Source organism: Anas platyrhynchos, chromosome 6 (genome assembly GCF_047663525.1).
Source record: "Anas platyrhynchos isolate ZD024472 breed Pekin duck chromosome 6, IASCAAS_PekinDuck_T2T, whole genome shotgun sequence".
NCBI lineage: Eukaryota > Metazoa > Chordata > Aves > Anseriformes > Anatidae > Anas > Anas platyrhynchos.
This window is the reverse complement of record NC_092592.1, coordinates 21806881-21819352: the sequence shown is the minus strand read 5'-3', so window position 1 is coordinate 21819352 and position 12472 is coordinate 21806881. Positions and strand designations below refer to the sequence as shown.

The window sequence follows — 12472 nt, the reverse complement described above, 5'->3', positions numbered from 1 at the left end:
CAGCTCCATCTTTGTTGCTGATGCCAGCAAGTGGGACGGGTGTCTGATATCTGGTTTTATTTTAACAGGAAACAGAAAACCTCCATGTGTATGCTTATTTCTTTGGGAGTGTATGCACTCAGAAAATACAGGGCTTCCACAAACAGTTTTCCACAATCATTCAGACTTTCTGAATGAGACACCCTGCAGTTAAAGTACCAAGGAGCTAATTAGTATTATGCTGCTGAAGCAGAATTGAGATCTTGCTATTGAGATCTGGAACAGCTCCAGTAATCCAGCCACTTCTTATCATCATGGCGTGTACTTTTAACATTGTGGAGCCCTGTGACCGGCAGCAGCAGGAATTGCAAAATCAACCAGATATGTTTCCACATAGATCTGCAACTGTTTTTCATTTGCTTAAAAATAGTGCTCTGCATCGTGTCTATGTGCTTCAGGAGTTTAATCCACAGAGTAATGTTTTTGTTTGCCACTATTCCTCTATAAGTAACTTTCTTCTTTATGTAATAGGATTGTTGTTCTGTGTCCCTACTTGGTATTGATTGCCAAGTGGCTATTCCCAGGCCTGTATGATGAGAGAGAGAAGTTCCAGGCATCCAGTTTGATGTGAACTAGATCTGTTGATACATTACTGTTACCTAACAAGCTGTCAGAGTTGGTAAAGCACAAAAATGTATATATTTACATATCTCTGTTCCACTGGTGTGTCATCAGTGCATAAAAATCTTACTAATACTGAAAAATGAAGCCTTCACTAATGTGGCTTTTGGCATCCTGTAGAACTGATATTGGAAGCCTGAGATTCTGTCTCGGCCGTGGTGGAGATGTGAGCTTAGCTGATGAACCCCACATCAGTCTATGTGCAGCCGCAGCTTAGTTACTGAGCTGGTAGAGCAGCCTGCTATACATCAGCCCAGTCTTCTCAACGTCTGTACCGCCTCAATGATGTGAACAGCTTGGGCACCACAGGAACTACTGTATACGTTTATGAACTTCCTTTGCCTGTTCTTCCAAAAATCAGGCATCAGTGGGCTCCTGTTTTCATCCCAGCTATAGCATCATCAGTTGCTTTTTATACTCACAGGTACTGTTGGTGTGTGGTGTCAATGCAACCCTCTGAAATGTTTTCTGCTAGCTAAATAGAATTATGTCTGCAGTTCAACATCAGTGAGCCCTTGGAGATTTCAGTCTGCATGGTGGATAAAGGTAAATGATCATATTCTTCCATAGATGCAGTTACTGAATTATGCTGGCAGCTCAGAATCAGTGACTTCACTTCTTTTTTGAAGTTGCTGTTTAGGAAACCATAGATAACGGGGTTGACACAGGTGGAAGCCATGGCTACCAGGTGGCACAATGAGAAGATCAGATTGTGATGGCAAGGTGAAATGATTTTGTAATTCCAGTCCACAATGGTGTTGAACACATGCAGTGGTAACCAGCAAACAGCAAAAGCAGCAACCATGGATGCTAACAAAATATTTATCCTTCTCAGCTGAACTGCTCGGTTGCTGTATTCGCTCTTCTCAAACATGTCTTTTCTTTTCTGTAGGCGTAAGTAGATACGCAGGTAGCAAAGTATAATGAAGAACAGTGGGATGCAGTATTGCAAGAGTAGTAAGGTGGTGGTGTAGATAAGTCTGTGTTGCTCAGAAGGCCACGAGTCAATGCATATGGCCTTGTCACTGGAAAAATTCATGATGTGTGAAAGTTGCTGGTACACATCATTAGACAAGACAGACGTGGTCAAAAACGGCAAGGACATGAGACATGCTAAAGTCCAAATGACTCCAATTCCTAGGTAGGCTTGGGAGATACTTGGCCTCCAGCCAGTTGGGTTTATGATGAGCTGGTGTCTTTCCAGAGCAATAAGGACAAGGGAAAGTATTGACACTGTCACAGATGTGCACTGAGTGAAAGAGGTCATTTTACACATGACCTCCCCAAATATCCAGTAGTCCATCATGGTGTAAACAATGGTGGAAGGCAGGCAGACAAGACACATAAACAAGTCTGAAATTATTAAGTTGGAAATTAGGATGTTGGTGACATTAGTCTTTTCCTTCTGCCTGGCTATGACAGCAATCAGGCAGATGTTTCCCACGATGCCTAGGACTGTCTCCAAGCTATAAGAGGTGGCCAGAAAAACAGTGAGGTCAGTGACATTCCTGCACTGATTAGAAAGGTGTGAGGGGAAGCTTCGGTTTGAGCTCAAGTTCTTACTGTTCAGGAAAGGAAAACCATCATGAACAGACCTTGTCTTATTCATCCTGGACCCCAAAATGTTTATCCAAAAAGGCGATAATCAAATACAGTCTGGGTCTGCTAAAAAGGTTTTATCTTCTAAAAAAGGTTGTATCTGTTCTGTTTGGCTGCAGAAGGTCTGGATATGCCTGCAAAGGAAAGGAAAAAGATTACTTAGTTATGCCACAAAAGACTAGTCAAAAGGGTAGTGGAGGGCAGTGGGACAGAGAAGCAAACTCTGATGACTCCGTGTATCTTCAGCTCCTTTTCATATGGCTTATCAGATCATGACATGGAACAATTTGCTGGAGTGTGGTATAGAAGTCTGTGGAAATCTATAGAAATAGATTAACTGTGTTTGCTGGTTATGAGGTTACCCTGGGGATTTAATAATATTTTCACTTCATCACTTAACTCAATGCAGTATCCTAAACATGACAAATGTAGTAGAAAGTTGGATCAAAACACATCTGAGAATAAAAGTCATGTGTGATTCTGGATTTGCGAAGTTCTGATCCCAAACTGAGTGGAAGGCCCTTTGTTAGGGCTGCATTTTCCTTCAGTCAAGCTCAACATCAATGCAAAAACTAAGGCACATTAACTGCATAAAGTTAACACCATCATATTTTAATGTGAGTTAATTTGTGCACTGAAATCATAATTGCAGCCAGAAACCATGTTTGCTTGAGACAGGATCACCATGCAAAAATTCAGGCTCATATCCTCAGGAAGGATAACATGGGACAATTTTGAAAGAGTCTGAAGGAATTCAAAATTCATTACTTTCCAGCTTCTGTGCAGCTGCAATAGGTCATGGGAACTGTGGTCCAAATTCTCTGCTTTCCCTTTCTGGATGAACCCCAGTGTCCACAGGGTACTGGTACCTTCTTCTGGGTGGCCAATGTGGCCATCGCATGGCTTATCAGGGATATATTCCAATCTCCTGATTTTGGCTTTAAGAATGGGTGGTTTTGACAACTTCTCTTACTTTCCTGCAAGAAGCTTCCTTCCTCAGCAGAACTATTCACTTGTTATCTAGGACAGTTCAAGTGTTGTAGCAGCATGTGCTATCTACTGGATGCTGTTTCTGCATAGGTATTTGGGCCTGCTGCTTAGCCGTGGCTGCAACCCCTGAGCTGAGATTTTCAGCGGGCTTGGGGAACCAACCGCACAGAGTTAATTGGGGCTGTATGTGTTTGGAAATCTCCACCACAGGAATGCCTGGACTCTACCAGAAGGCTTCTGGGAGACTGCCATGATCACCTGGTACCACCTGTCCTTCCCAGCTCCCTTTCCCACTCTACATGGGGGATAATATCCCCTTTTGTCTTTGTTACTAGCTCCTTCCCTTCAGCCAGGCATTGGGGTACAATAATGTGACTACCCCTTGCCATAGCTCTATAATCCTGACTTTCAAGTCCACATCTTCCTTGTCCAGGATTAGAAGAAAAAATCTGACCCTGCCCTTCTCAGGTCAGAGGCAGTTACATGCTGTACGAAGGCTTGTAATGTGAAAAGTAAATAAATACACAGGGAATGACACTATTTACCCATTGCACAAGCCTTTCCTCAGCAATAAAATGCTACTCAAACAAGTTTGTGAGGTTGTGATAAATTTCTCAGAGCTTCAGAAAAACAAGTGGTCAGAAAATTAATACATAAATAAAATGGTATAGAGAGCTTATCACTGTTTGAGTAGCATTAACTGCTGAGCAACTACATGCATAAAGGTAACTAACACTCTAGAAAAAAGTCTCCGCCTGCCATGCTAGCCTCTTTTGTTTGCCTTGGTTTTCTCTTTATGAAGCATTGCATCTCCAGAACTGACAACAAAGGCATAGTGTACAGTAAATATAAAGGTGTTTTGTGATGTTGTTCTGTTTGATCAGCAAAAATTAGCAGAGGCAATCCCCCTCCCCCCTTTTTTTTAGGCTTGCTGATTTATCTTTCTTTCTGTCATCTATCTGTGTCTACCTGTCAGAGATGGTTGACAGAGTAAAACATTCTAAGCTTTTCTTACACTTGCTCCTTTATTTTCTCAGCAGTTTAAATTGTAATTAAAAAGGATGAAGGATCTTTTCCAGATTGTGGGTATAGGTGTGACTCTTCCTATCCACTTACTTTTGTGCTGTTACTAAAGCCCTGTGAACAGGCTGATTAATTTTCTGAAGCTAAAAGCAGCAGTGGTGATGTGTAGATTGCATAGTTGCATACGCGGAGGGTTAGTGAGAATCTGTCTCAGTGTGAAGATGGTGACCAAATGAAAAACCAGTATCCAGCCCCTTAGTTTTTAGTGACTGCTGGCCAGTGGAGATGCTGCATACGGAACAGAGCAGAGGGATCAGCAGCCTGCAATATGGTTTGGTACCAGTTGAAGGAGCTCGGTCTTGGCATTTGGACAGGACAAACAGACTGTGCTGTAAGCGAACACATGGGCCTTTTACTACAGTCCCAGCCCAGTATCCTTAGCTACAGTATCCCAGACAACAAATACATGGTTCTCATGTTGCTTGAAAAATGTGTGCTGTTATTATAAACATCTGTGCCCCACAGAGAAAGCCCTCTCAAGGGTGCCAGACAGCTTTGGACACGCTGAGGGGTCAGTAAGGAGAACTAATAAAGTTTAAACAAGGAAATGAAGTATTGGAGCAACCTGAAAAGTGGAAGCGAGATCCCACAGCTTTAAAGGGCACATTCCCAAGAGGAACACCAAGGAGAGAGTGGCTGTGCATTTGTTGCAGATGGCACTCCCATGTCTCTGAAGGCTCTGCAATGCATTTTGTTGGCTTAGGAATTCCCTCTTTAGTATTTTGCGTTCTGTGGTGTCTCTCACAAAGTGACTGGCAAATATTTCCTGGTCATGCATTCTCATGGTATTGCCCACAGGTATATAAGAAATCATCACCCTCTTATCATTATCACAGACCAGGGGACTGACACAGGGAGGTGAGACCTGAGTGTCTCAAGGAAATCTTTGGTACAATGTGCAGGGCTTAAAACTCCCTGTCAAACCTTGTGTATTTGGAAAAGTCAGGGCCTAGATCACCTACATGCAGAGCTCTCTGTATCTCTTGTTCTGGCAACCATGATGTAAAAAAACATTTATAGAAAAACAGGAAAAAGAAGTATTGTGGTGACTTATGCGTCCTGTTACAGTATCCTTAAGTGACAGATTCTTAGAGTCAGTTGCTGCAAAATTGCTTGTCATCTCAAAATGCTTGATTGCCATTTGGTTTGGTCTAAATTAAGAGCTAGTAATAATCAATACAGACCTACTCTGTTTAGACAATTCAGTCAAATGTTAGCTAATAAACTAAATCACCAATGCACGTGGAAAAGAGTGTTAGCTCCCCTTGCTGTATTTAATGTTTGTCAATTACCCACTGAAATACAGGAAAAAAATTTACAAAGACAACATTTTTTTCTCCAGAACCTAAGAAATACTGAATTGGATTGTAGGAGTAACAAACCTCGTAAATCAGTTTGGAGAGGGAGTTGGAGAAAGAGTTAGTTTTTTTGTTTGTTTGTTTTTTAAAGAAGGAAGGGTATAAATATGAATGAATATATATATTCAGAGCCTTTGAACTTCAGGAAAGAGGTCAGTTATAACAGCTAACATGCTCCAAAAGCAAGGTTTTCTAACTGATGCAGCAAGAGGGGCATCTCAGAAAGGTGGGCATGACAAAAGTTTGCAGCAACTTGACTGTATGCAAAAAATGAAAAAGGACTTTCCAATTTAATCTTTTTGTAAGTTAGATTCTCCATTTCTGTCTTTTACAAACATTCATCATCCTGTTGGAAGCAAGGAAATAGAGCAGCCAAGGTATGAAGGATTTGCCTTACTGAATAGCATAGCCCTCTAAAGGTAAAAAATATAATTCAGGCTATATTAAAAAACAACAACAACAAAACTATAATTACTCAGTTTGAAAGTTTTCTCATAAAGGGATATCCTATATGTCCAAGAAAAAATCATCAAAAGAATGGGAGTTCTGCAGAAATGGCTCAGAGAAGAAAATGAACTCCCCAGTGGGTTTTAAAGAGAGATTACTAGACAGTAAGTGATCCCAGGCAGTTAATACATGACTGCCCTTTAGAAAGACCCATGGACTTGAAGACATGCCATTTAAATCTCTATAAAAACTTCTCCTGGAGGCAGGATGAAGCATGGCACTACTGCTAACATTGTGTTCTGTTGCTAACTGGGAGTAGGTCCTTCTTGCAAAGCTAATCAGCATCAGCCCCTCCCTGCAATCAAAAGTCAGTCTCCATATAGCTGTGATGGACAGAGTGGATTGATTTCTACATTAGATATAGACAGAAGGAAAAAAAATATACTTGCAGTGTTTGGCGTCATTATTTGGTACTCAGAAGGAATTAATTATCAAGTTCAGAACTTGATCAGTAGCTCAAGCACTATTTGCTGCTTTCAGTCCAGAAGTCTTCATGAGAGAAGTGATTCTTACAGCCAAGTCGTTGTATTACTTATTTACAAAGTTATGCATATTATCTCGAATAAAGTAGCTATGGACTGTCTCCTATAAAGTAGAAACAAATGTGCAGTGGAAAGGCTTACCAGAACTTTGAAATCCATATTGCAGATATTAATGGAGATGGTGGTAACTAACAGTGGTACCCCATTTTTGTCTGCAGTTGTGTTATCTCAGTAAAATGGAATTGCCCTGTTTAACCTTATATCTTGGAGAGGGGTTAAAAATCAGGTAGATTTCGTTATAGGCTCACATGAAGGCAACACTTAACTAGAAAAGGGAACCTGTCACTGAGTATGTACAGAAAGTTCATAGCAATGTAAAGTCTGTAAGGGATTTGATATAATAAAATGTAGTGGTGAACATTTTATTAATCTTCATCTTTGTTAAATTCTGTTCCAAAAGTCTTGGGATTAATGATAACCAGAAAGTCTTTGTGGCACACTGCAAGGTGTCAGGGAGCACACCCAAGCCTCAAAGATCTCCCAAGAAGTTGCCATCTCCTTTTTTGACCTTGAAAGTTTGCAAAAGTCCCAGTGTACATGGGTTGGACCTTTCATGATAAACAAGACTGGATCAATCTGTCAGAAATAGTCACCTGCTTGGTGGCACATGGTAGTTGTGTTCCCATACTCTCTGAACTCAAATCCACAGAATAATGGCAGGGTAATTTAAAAAAAGTTATAGTGTAGGTAGGAACTCTAAAACCAGTAAGACATATCACAAAACAATGGAAAATGAACATTTCATGTTGCTGAGAGATGTCCATTCAAATGCTTGTTTTCTGAATGGGATGGAGGAGAGAGAACTCAGAGGATCACCGACTCTACTAGGTTAAATACCAGGTTTGGTATCACCATATCCTGTACCAAGCTCAAGTCCTTTAGTTTATTTAAATAAATAAATATATAAATAAATAAATAAAGGAGAAGTTCACAAGTTGATTAAAATTTTATTTCCAATGAAACAAAAGTAACATTCATACCAAAATAACTTTTTTTTTTTTTTTAATTGCATTTGAAAATGTCTTCTTTCCTTTCAAAATTATACTTTTAATGTTTTGGTTCAGGCACTGACTGATAAAAACAATTGTTTGCACAACCTTAATCAAAGCTGAATGATAAAGTTAAGTATTTATTAAGGCCTCCCTCACTTTTATAAACCTTGCTAAATTATTACCATTAATAATGATATTAATGTTTATTATGGTGGTGTTGAAAAAACTAATTGAGAATAGGTCATTTTGTGCTTGGTGCTATACAGGTCTAGGGGAGGAGACAAGTCTCTCTCTTGACAAGAGATGTGGACAAGAGTTGGGGAAAGAGCTTAAAAATATGCAAACAGAGCAAAGTATTTATTAGTGTTTTTCCTTGCCTTGTGACTGAATTCAGAGCGCATTGATCCCAGTGGACTTTGGATCAAGTTCACTTCATATTTCTGCCCTTGTTTCTGTATGGGTTTAAAACCATCAAGAAATCCACAACTTTTTGTGGAACTGGACTATGTAAGAATCTTTTGCTTTTAGGAATTCAGTCTGGGCAAAGCCTCTGAATCCACAGCTTCTGCTGAATTTAAACTTTACATCTCTGTCAGTTCCAATGGCTCAATTTTAAAATTCAAATGCTAATTGAATGCTTTTCATTCTTTCCTGTTTACCCTTATAGTTAAATGAATGAACAATCATGTCAAAACTGGTTTTAATTCATATTCTCACATTCTTCTAAAACTTGTTTATTTAAATTATATTAGTGTAATAAGTACTCAGCAACTCTACTGTAAAAATTTCTGATATACAGTTCATGCCTCACATCCTAGGTTAAATTTTCAGGTGAATTCTTAGTTAACTGACTGATTTCTGACCAGAAAATGTCCTCTAAAACAGAGCAAGATCTGAGCACAAAGGGAATTAATAATGATGGCATCATCTGTCAGCCACTCAAGTGACAGTTGAACAATTTTTGACAATCAAAATTGATAAAAAAATCTGAGCTCTTACAATGCTGAAATAAATACTTTATGAAACTCTTACCTCTCACTGATGGAGAAACTGACTGCTGCTGCCCATTTCTGTCTTGGAAGAAGAGAGGACTGTTGTAGCAGCAAAGCAAGATCTTCTGTGTTTTAGCAATCCAGAGGAGACGCTCTACTCGCTGTTTCTGTAGGTAATTTGGATGGTAGTTCTCTCCCTCCCCCCCTTCCCTCTGTTCAGTTTAGCCAATGAATCCCGTTTCATGGTGTTGGTCTGACTTAAAAGTTCTGGCTCCCTCTGCTGTTCCAGAAATGTAGAAATTCTACAGATACGTGAGATGAAATGCAGCTCCAGGAAAGAGCTGAAACGATGTGAAACACTATGTGGACCCATGCTGCACACAAGCATGTACGTGAGTGGAAGGAGAGGGATGAAGTACAGGAATAATCCTCACTCTGTTCTCCTTCCTGAGGCAAGATTTCTATGGGTTTCAAAGACAGTTTATCCTCATACATATAGAAAAAAGTTGACAGTATCATTTTTTTCCCCTCTCCCCACCCCAGCCTCCCTGCCCCCAGTCCACCAAAGACCAGAATTGAAATTTTATTTTAGAATGATCCAGGCTTCAAGTCTTTAAATATCCAGCTTGTGGAAGGGGAAGATGTGCACTGTTACCCATGCAAAAAACTCAGAAATCTGAGAGCACTGAAAAATTTGGAAATGGAGGAAAAGAAGGATTTGCCAAAGTACTAGCTTTCATTGTTTCTGTTTGTTTGTTTTGTCTTGTTTTGTTTGTTTGTTTTGTTCTCCCCCCCCCCCCCTTCTTGTGAAAACCCAAGTCAGAAATCAGAGTTGCAAATTTTTACCTTGCATTGAGAAAATACACAAACAGAATATTTTCAAGGGCCATACCAGAACAACCTAATTTTTGTCTTTAAGTGTGTTTTAAGCTATGGTCAGCTACTAACCTAGTCTAAGGTAGGTCTACTCTACCTACTGCTGTTCTGGGGCTCTTATAAAGGTGTGATAAGTAGTTGTAGAAAATATGTATTTTCATTTGTAGGCATGTAGTATGTCAACAGAAATAAAACATTTCAATATCAAAAATAACTACAAGCTCATATCAGCTAAACTAACTGTGAAAATTGTCATTTATTTGTACTGTATTCATTTTTTTCTAGTATCAGCTACTAGAGGAGATGTGCCCATCTATTAAGCTCTTAGCTGACATCTTTCTTCATTAAAGAAATAAAGCAGAAACAGAAATATTTGATGTTTTTCTAGCATATTTTGGCATTTCTTGTATCTTATGATGCTGAGAGGCTTAAAACCAGAACCTGTGTGATGAATGATATCAGCCAGAGTGTGGTCCTTAGTGCCTCTTTCTTCAGTGCATGCCTCGGTTGTTTATTTTGTGTTACTTATTCTTCCCAGCTTCTTTTTCAGGAGCTTTATTTACCAGTTAGCTTTAAACAGCATTTCCCTTTTACCCAGGCCCCTCAGCAGGAGATGACCTTTCTGATCTTCCTAGGAAGGGGACATGAAGCCTGTGCTTCCAGCTGAGAAGTCAGCAGCCCATGCAGATCCTCAGCCTCCTGCCAGCTCCTTAGGAAGTTGAGGCTTCCTATCTTACTGGAGCCAGAAAAGCAGAAATGATTTATTTAGCTGGCCTGTTCACTTCTGTTCCTTCCTTAATTTATTTATCATATGTTTATTTGCTCTGCTGTTCAAAGCATTAAAGAAAGGGGAGGGAAACCACTAGGAAACAGACAGTACTTTTCCTGGGGAATATTTTGATTTATGGTGCTGTTCTTCCTGTCCCCTTCAGCTTGTGAAAGTAGTCTGCCAGTGGTAACTCCACACCTCCCAAGCAGTTAAAGACACACTGTGTCACATTTATTCTCTCAGTTCAGACCTTTGGGCAGAGCCTCCAACCAGCAAATTAACATCTGCTCTCTTCTTACAGGCAACGAAGAACAGCTGCAGCACACTTCTTGAAAGGCTGCTCAGGCCTATGCAGCCCACGGATTGGGAAATGACCTGACTATGGATATTTTCCTATGGCATCAGAGTCTTTCCTCTTGACAGATTTTTGGGATGAACTGATGTATCAAGGATCTGGCCATTTTTAGTGAGGTGAATGGGGCTGCTCTAGAGTCCTATCTGGTACTATACGATGGGGACCACTGAGCTGTTATTTGTGGAGAGTGTCTGCGCAGATCCTGGCCTGCTAAGGCTTTTTGACAAGCAGTACTTGTAAGAGGGTGCCCAAGCATGGAAATTCCTTCTTATCCAGGATACTTGCTGCTCCAAAGCTGCACAGGAGTGCGGTAGGTCCAGCTACTGCAAGTCACGGGCTGGTCAGACTGGCTGTTTCTGTTCCTATCAGTCGGTTTACATTGACTCTAGCAACCAATGGACCAACCTCTGTTTACTGTTGATAGGAAATGGAGTAAAAATGCGGCTGGCATGGCGTAGGCCTGCCCTCCTACCCACAGAGCGATAAGAACACGTGGGCCCATTTGCTGTCCACAGCACGTGCTCCTGTTATGGGAAGGCACTTGGGAACCAAACTCTTTTCTCTATAGGTGTTTTGTTTTGCTTTGCTTTGCTTTGTTTTATTTAAGACAGTTGGACTCCACAGAGACAACCTGTTTCAAGGGAGGTGCATGGGACGTGGTCCTCTTTGTGATGGCCAGATAACTCATTTCTGCAAGAGGTTATGGTGATAGCAAAGTCTCTACCAAGAAACATTCACTGGGTACAGTAAACTGTTTCCCTGGAGAAAAGGGGATTGACATAGCACTGGGACTATGACTGCACCTTGGATGCTTCGAGGGTGTCCTCCAACATTCTTGTGTCAGGCTTCCAGCCATATCAGCCTTCTTGGATGGAGCCCTGAGGCTCTGCCTTTCTCTCTTCTGAGCCAGGAATGTCAGAGGTGAATTCTCCTACAGTACGTTTAGGAAATCTAATTGTGGTCCATCATCTGTAGTCCTGCTCTCTCTGGCACTGGTAAATAGGCAGCAAACAGTGTCCACAAAGAATAGGATGGGCTATTTGATGACAAAAGTATTATGGAAAAAATGCACCATAGTCCATCTGTATGCTAAGCTTAACAGGTCTACATTGCATCTTTGTAGGAATTTTGAAGAAGTTTGGTTTTGCTTGGTTGCTTAGTTTTGTCAGAATCTCTCTCTCTCTCTGAGGAAGAATTGATATTTTAATCATTTTCATCCTTCTTCACGTTGTTCATACCCCTCCTTCAACAGCGGGAGCTAGTGAACCTGATTTCCCCCAGACTGTTAGCACAGAAGAGACAATGGGCAACAAATCTGGGGCTAGGCTATGACAGCAGCACACTGGCTGTGGGCTCCATGCCTGACGATGAAAAAGGCACCCAGTGAAGGTTGGTCAGGGTAAAGATCTGAGCATGGATCCTTCTCAAAACCCAGAGCTATACATGGACATTCGTGATAGGGATTTTGTTTGCAAAAATAGAGGTGCTGTGAAGACTCACAGAAACACATTTTTCAAGAGAGCTGAAAAAGAAAACAAAAATGAGGAACTGAAACAATGTTTCAATATGCTCAATGGGATCTAGTGCACTGAAATATGTAGATATTGGGTCTTCAGTCTTTTCTAGGTCTTCAGGCTTCTGAGAGGAAAGTTGTTATTCCTATTCAAATAACTGCTAGCCAGATCTCCAATTGGACTATTGGGTCATAAACTGGATCACCCGAAAGATATCTGCTGCAGCAGATTGATA

General features: G+C 40.7%; 1 protein-coding gene across 1 annotated transcript; it reads right to left on the bottom strand.

The window, feature by feature from the left end:
* Positions 1-997: 997 nt before the first annotated feature.
* On the bottom strand, positions 998-8897 carry NPY4R2 (neuropeptide Y receptor Y4-2). The gene is made up of 2 exons (XM_005022211.6): positions 8764-8897; positions 998-2393 (listed from the first exon to the last, which is right to left on the bottom strand). The coding sequence occupies exon 2, from the start codon at positions 2267-2269 to the stop codon at positions 1136-1138; it is 1134 nt and encodes a 377-aa protein (XP_005022268.1). The 5' UTR covers positions 2270-2393; positions 8764-8897; the 3' UTR covers positions 998-1135.
* Between the last annotated feature and the right edge of the window lie 3575 nt (positions 8898-12472).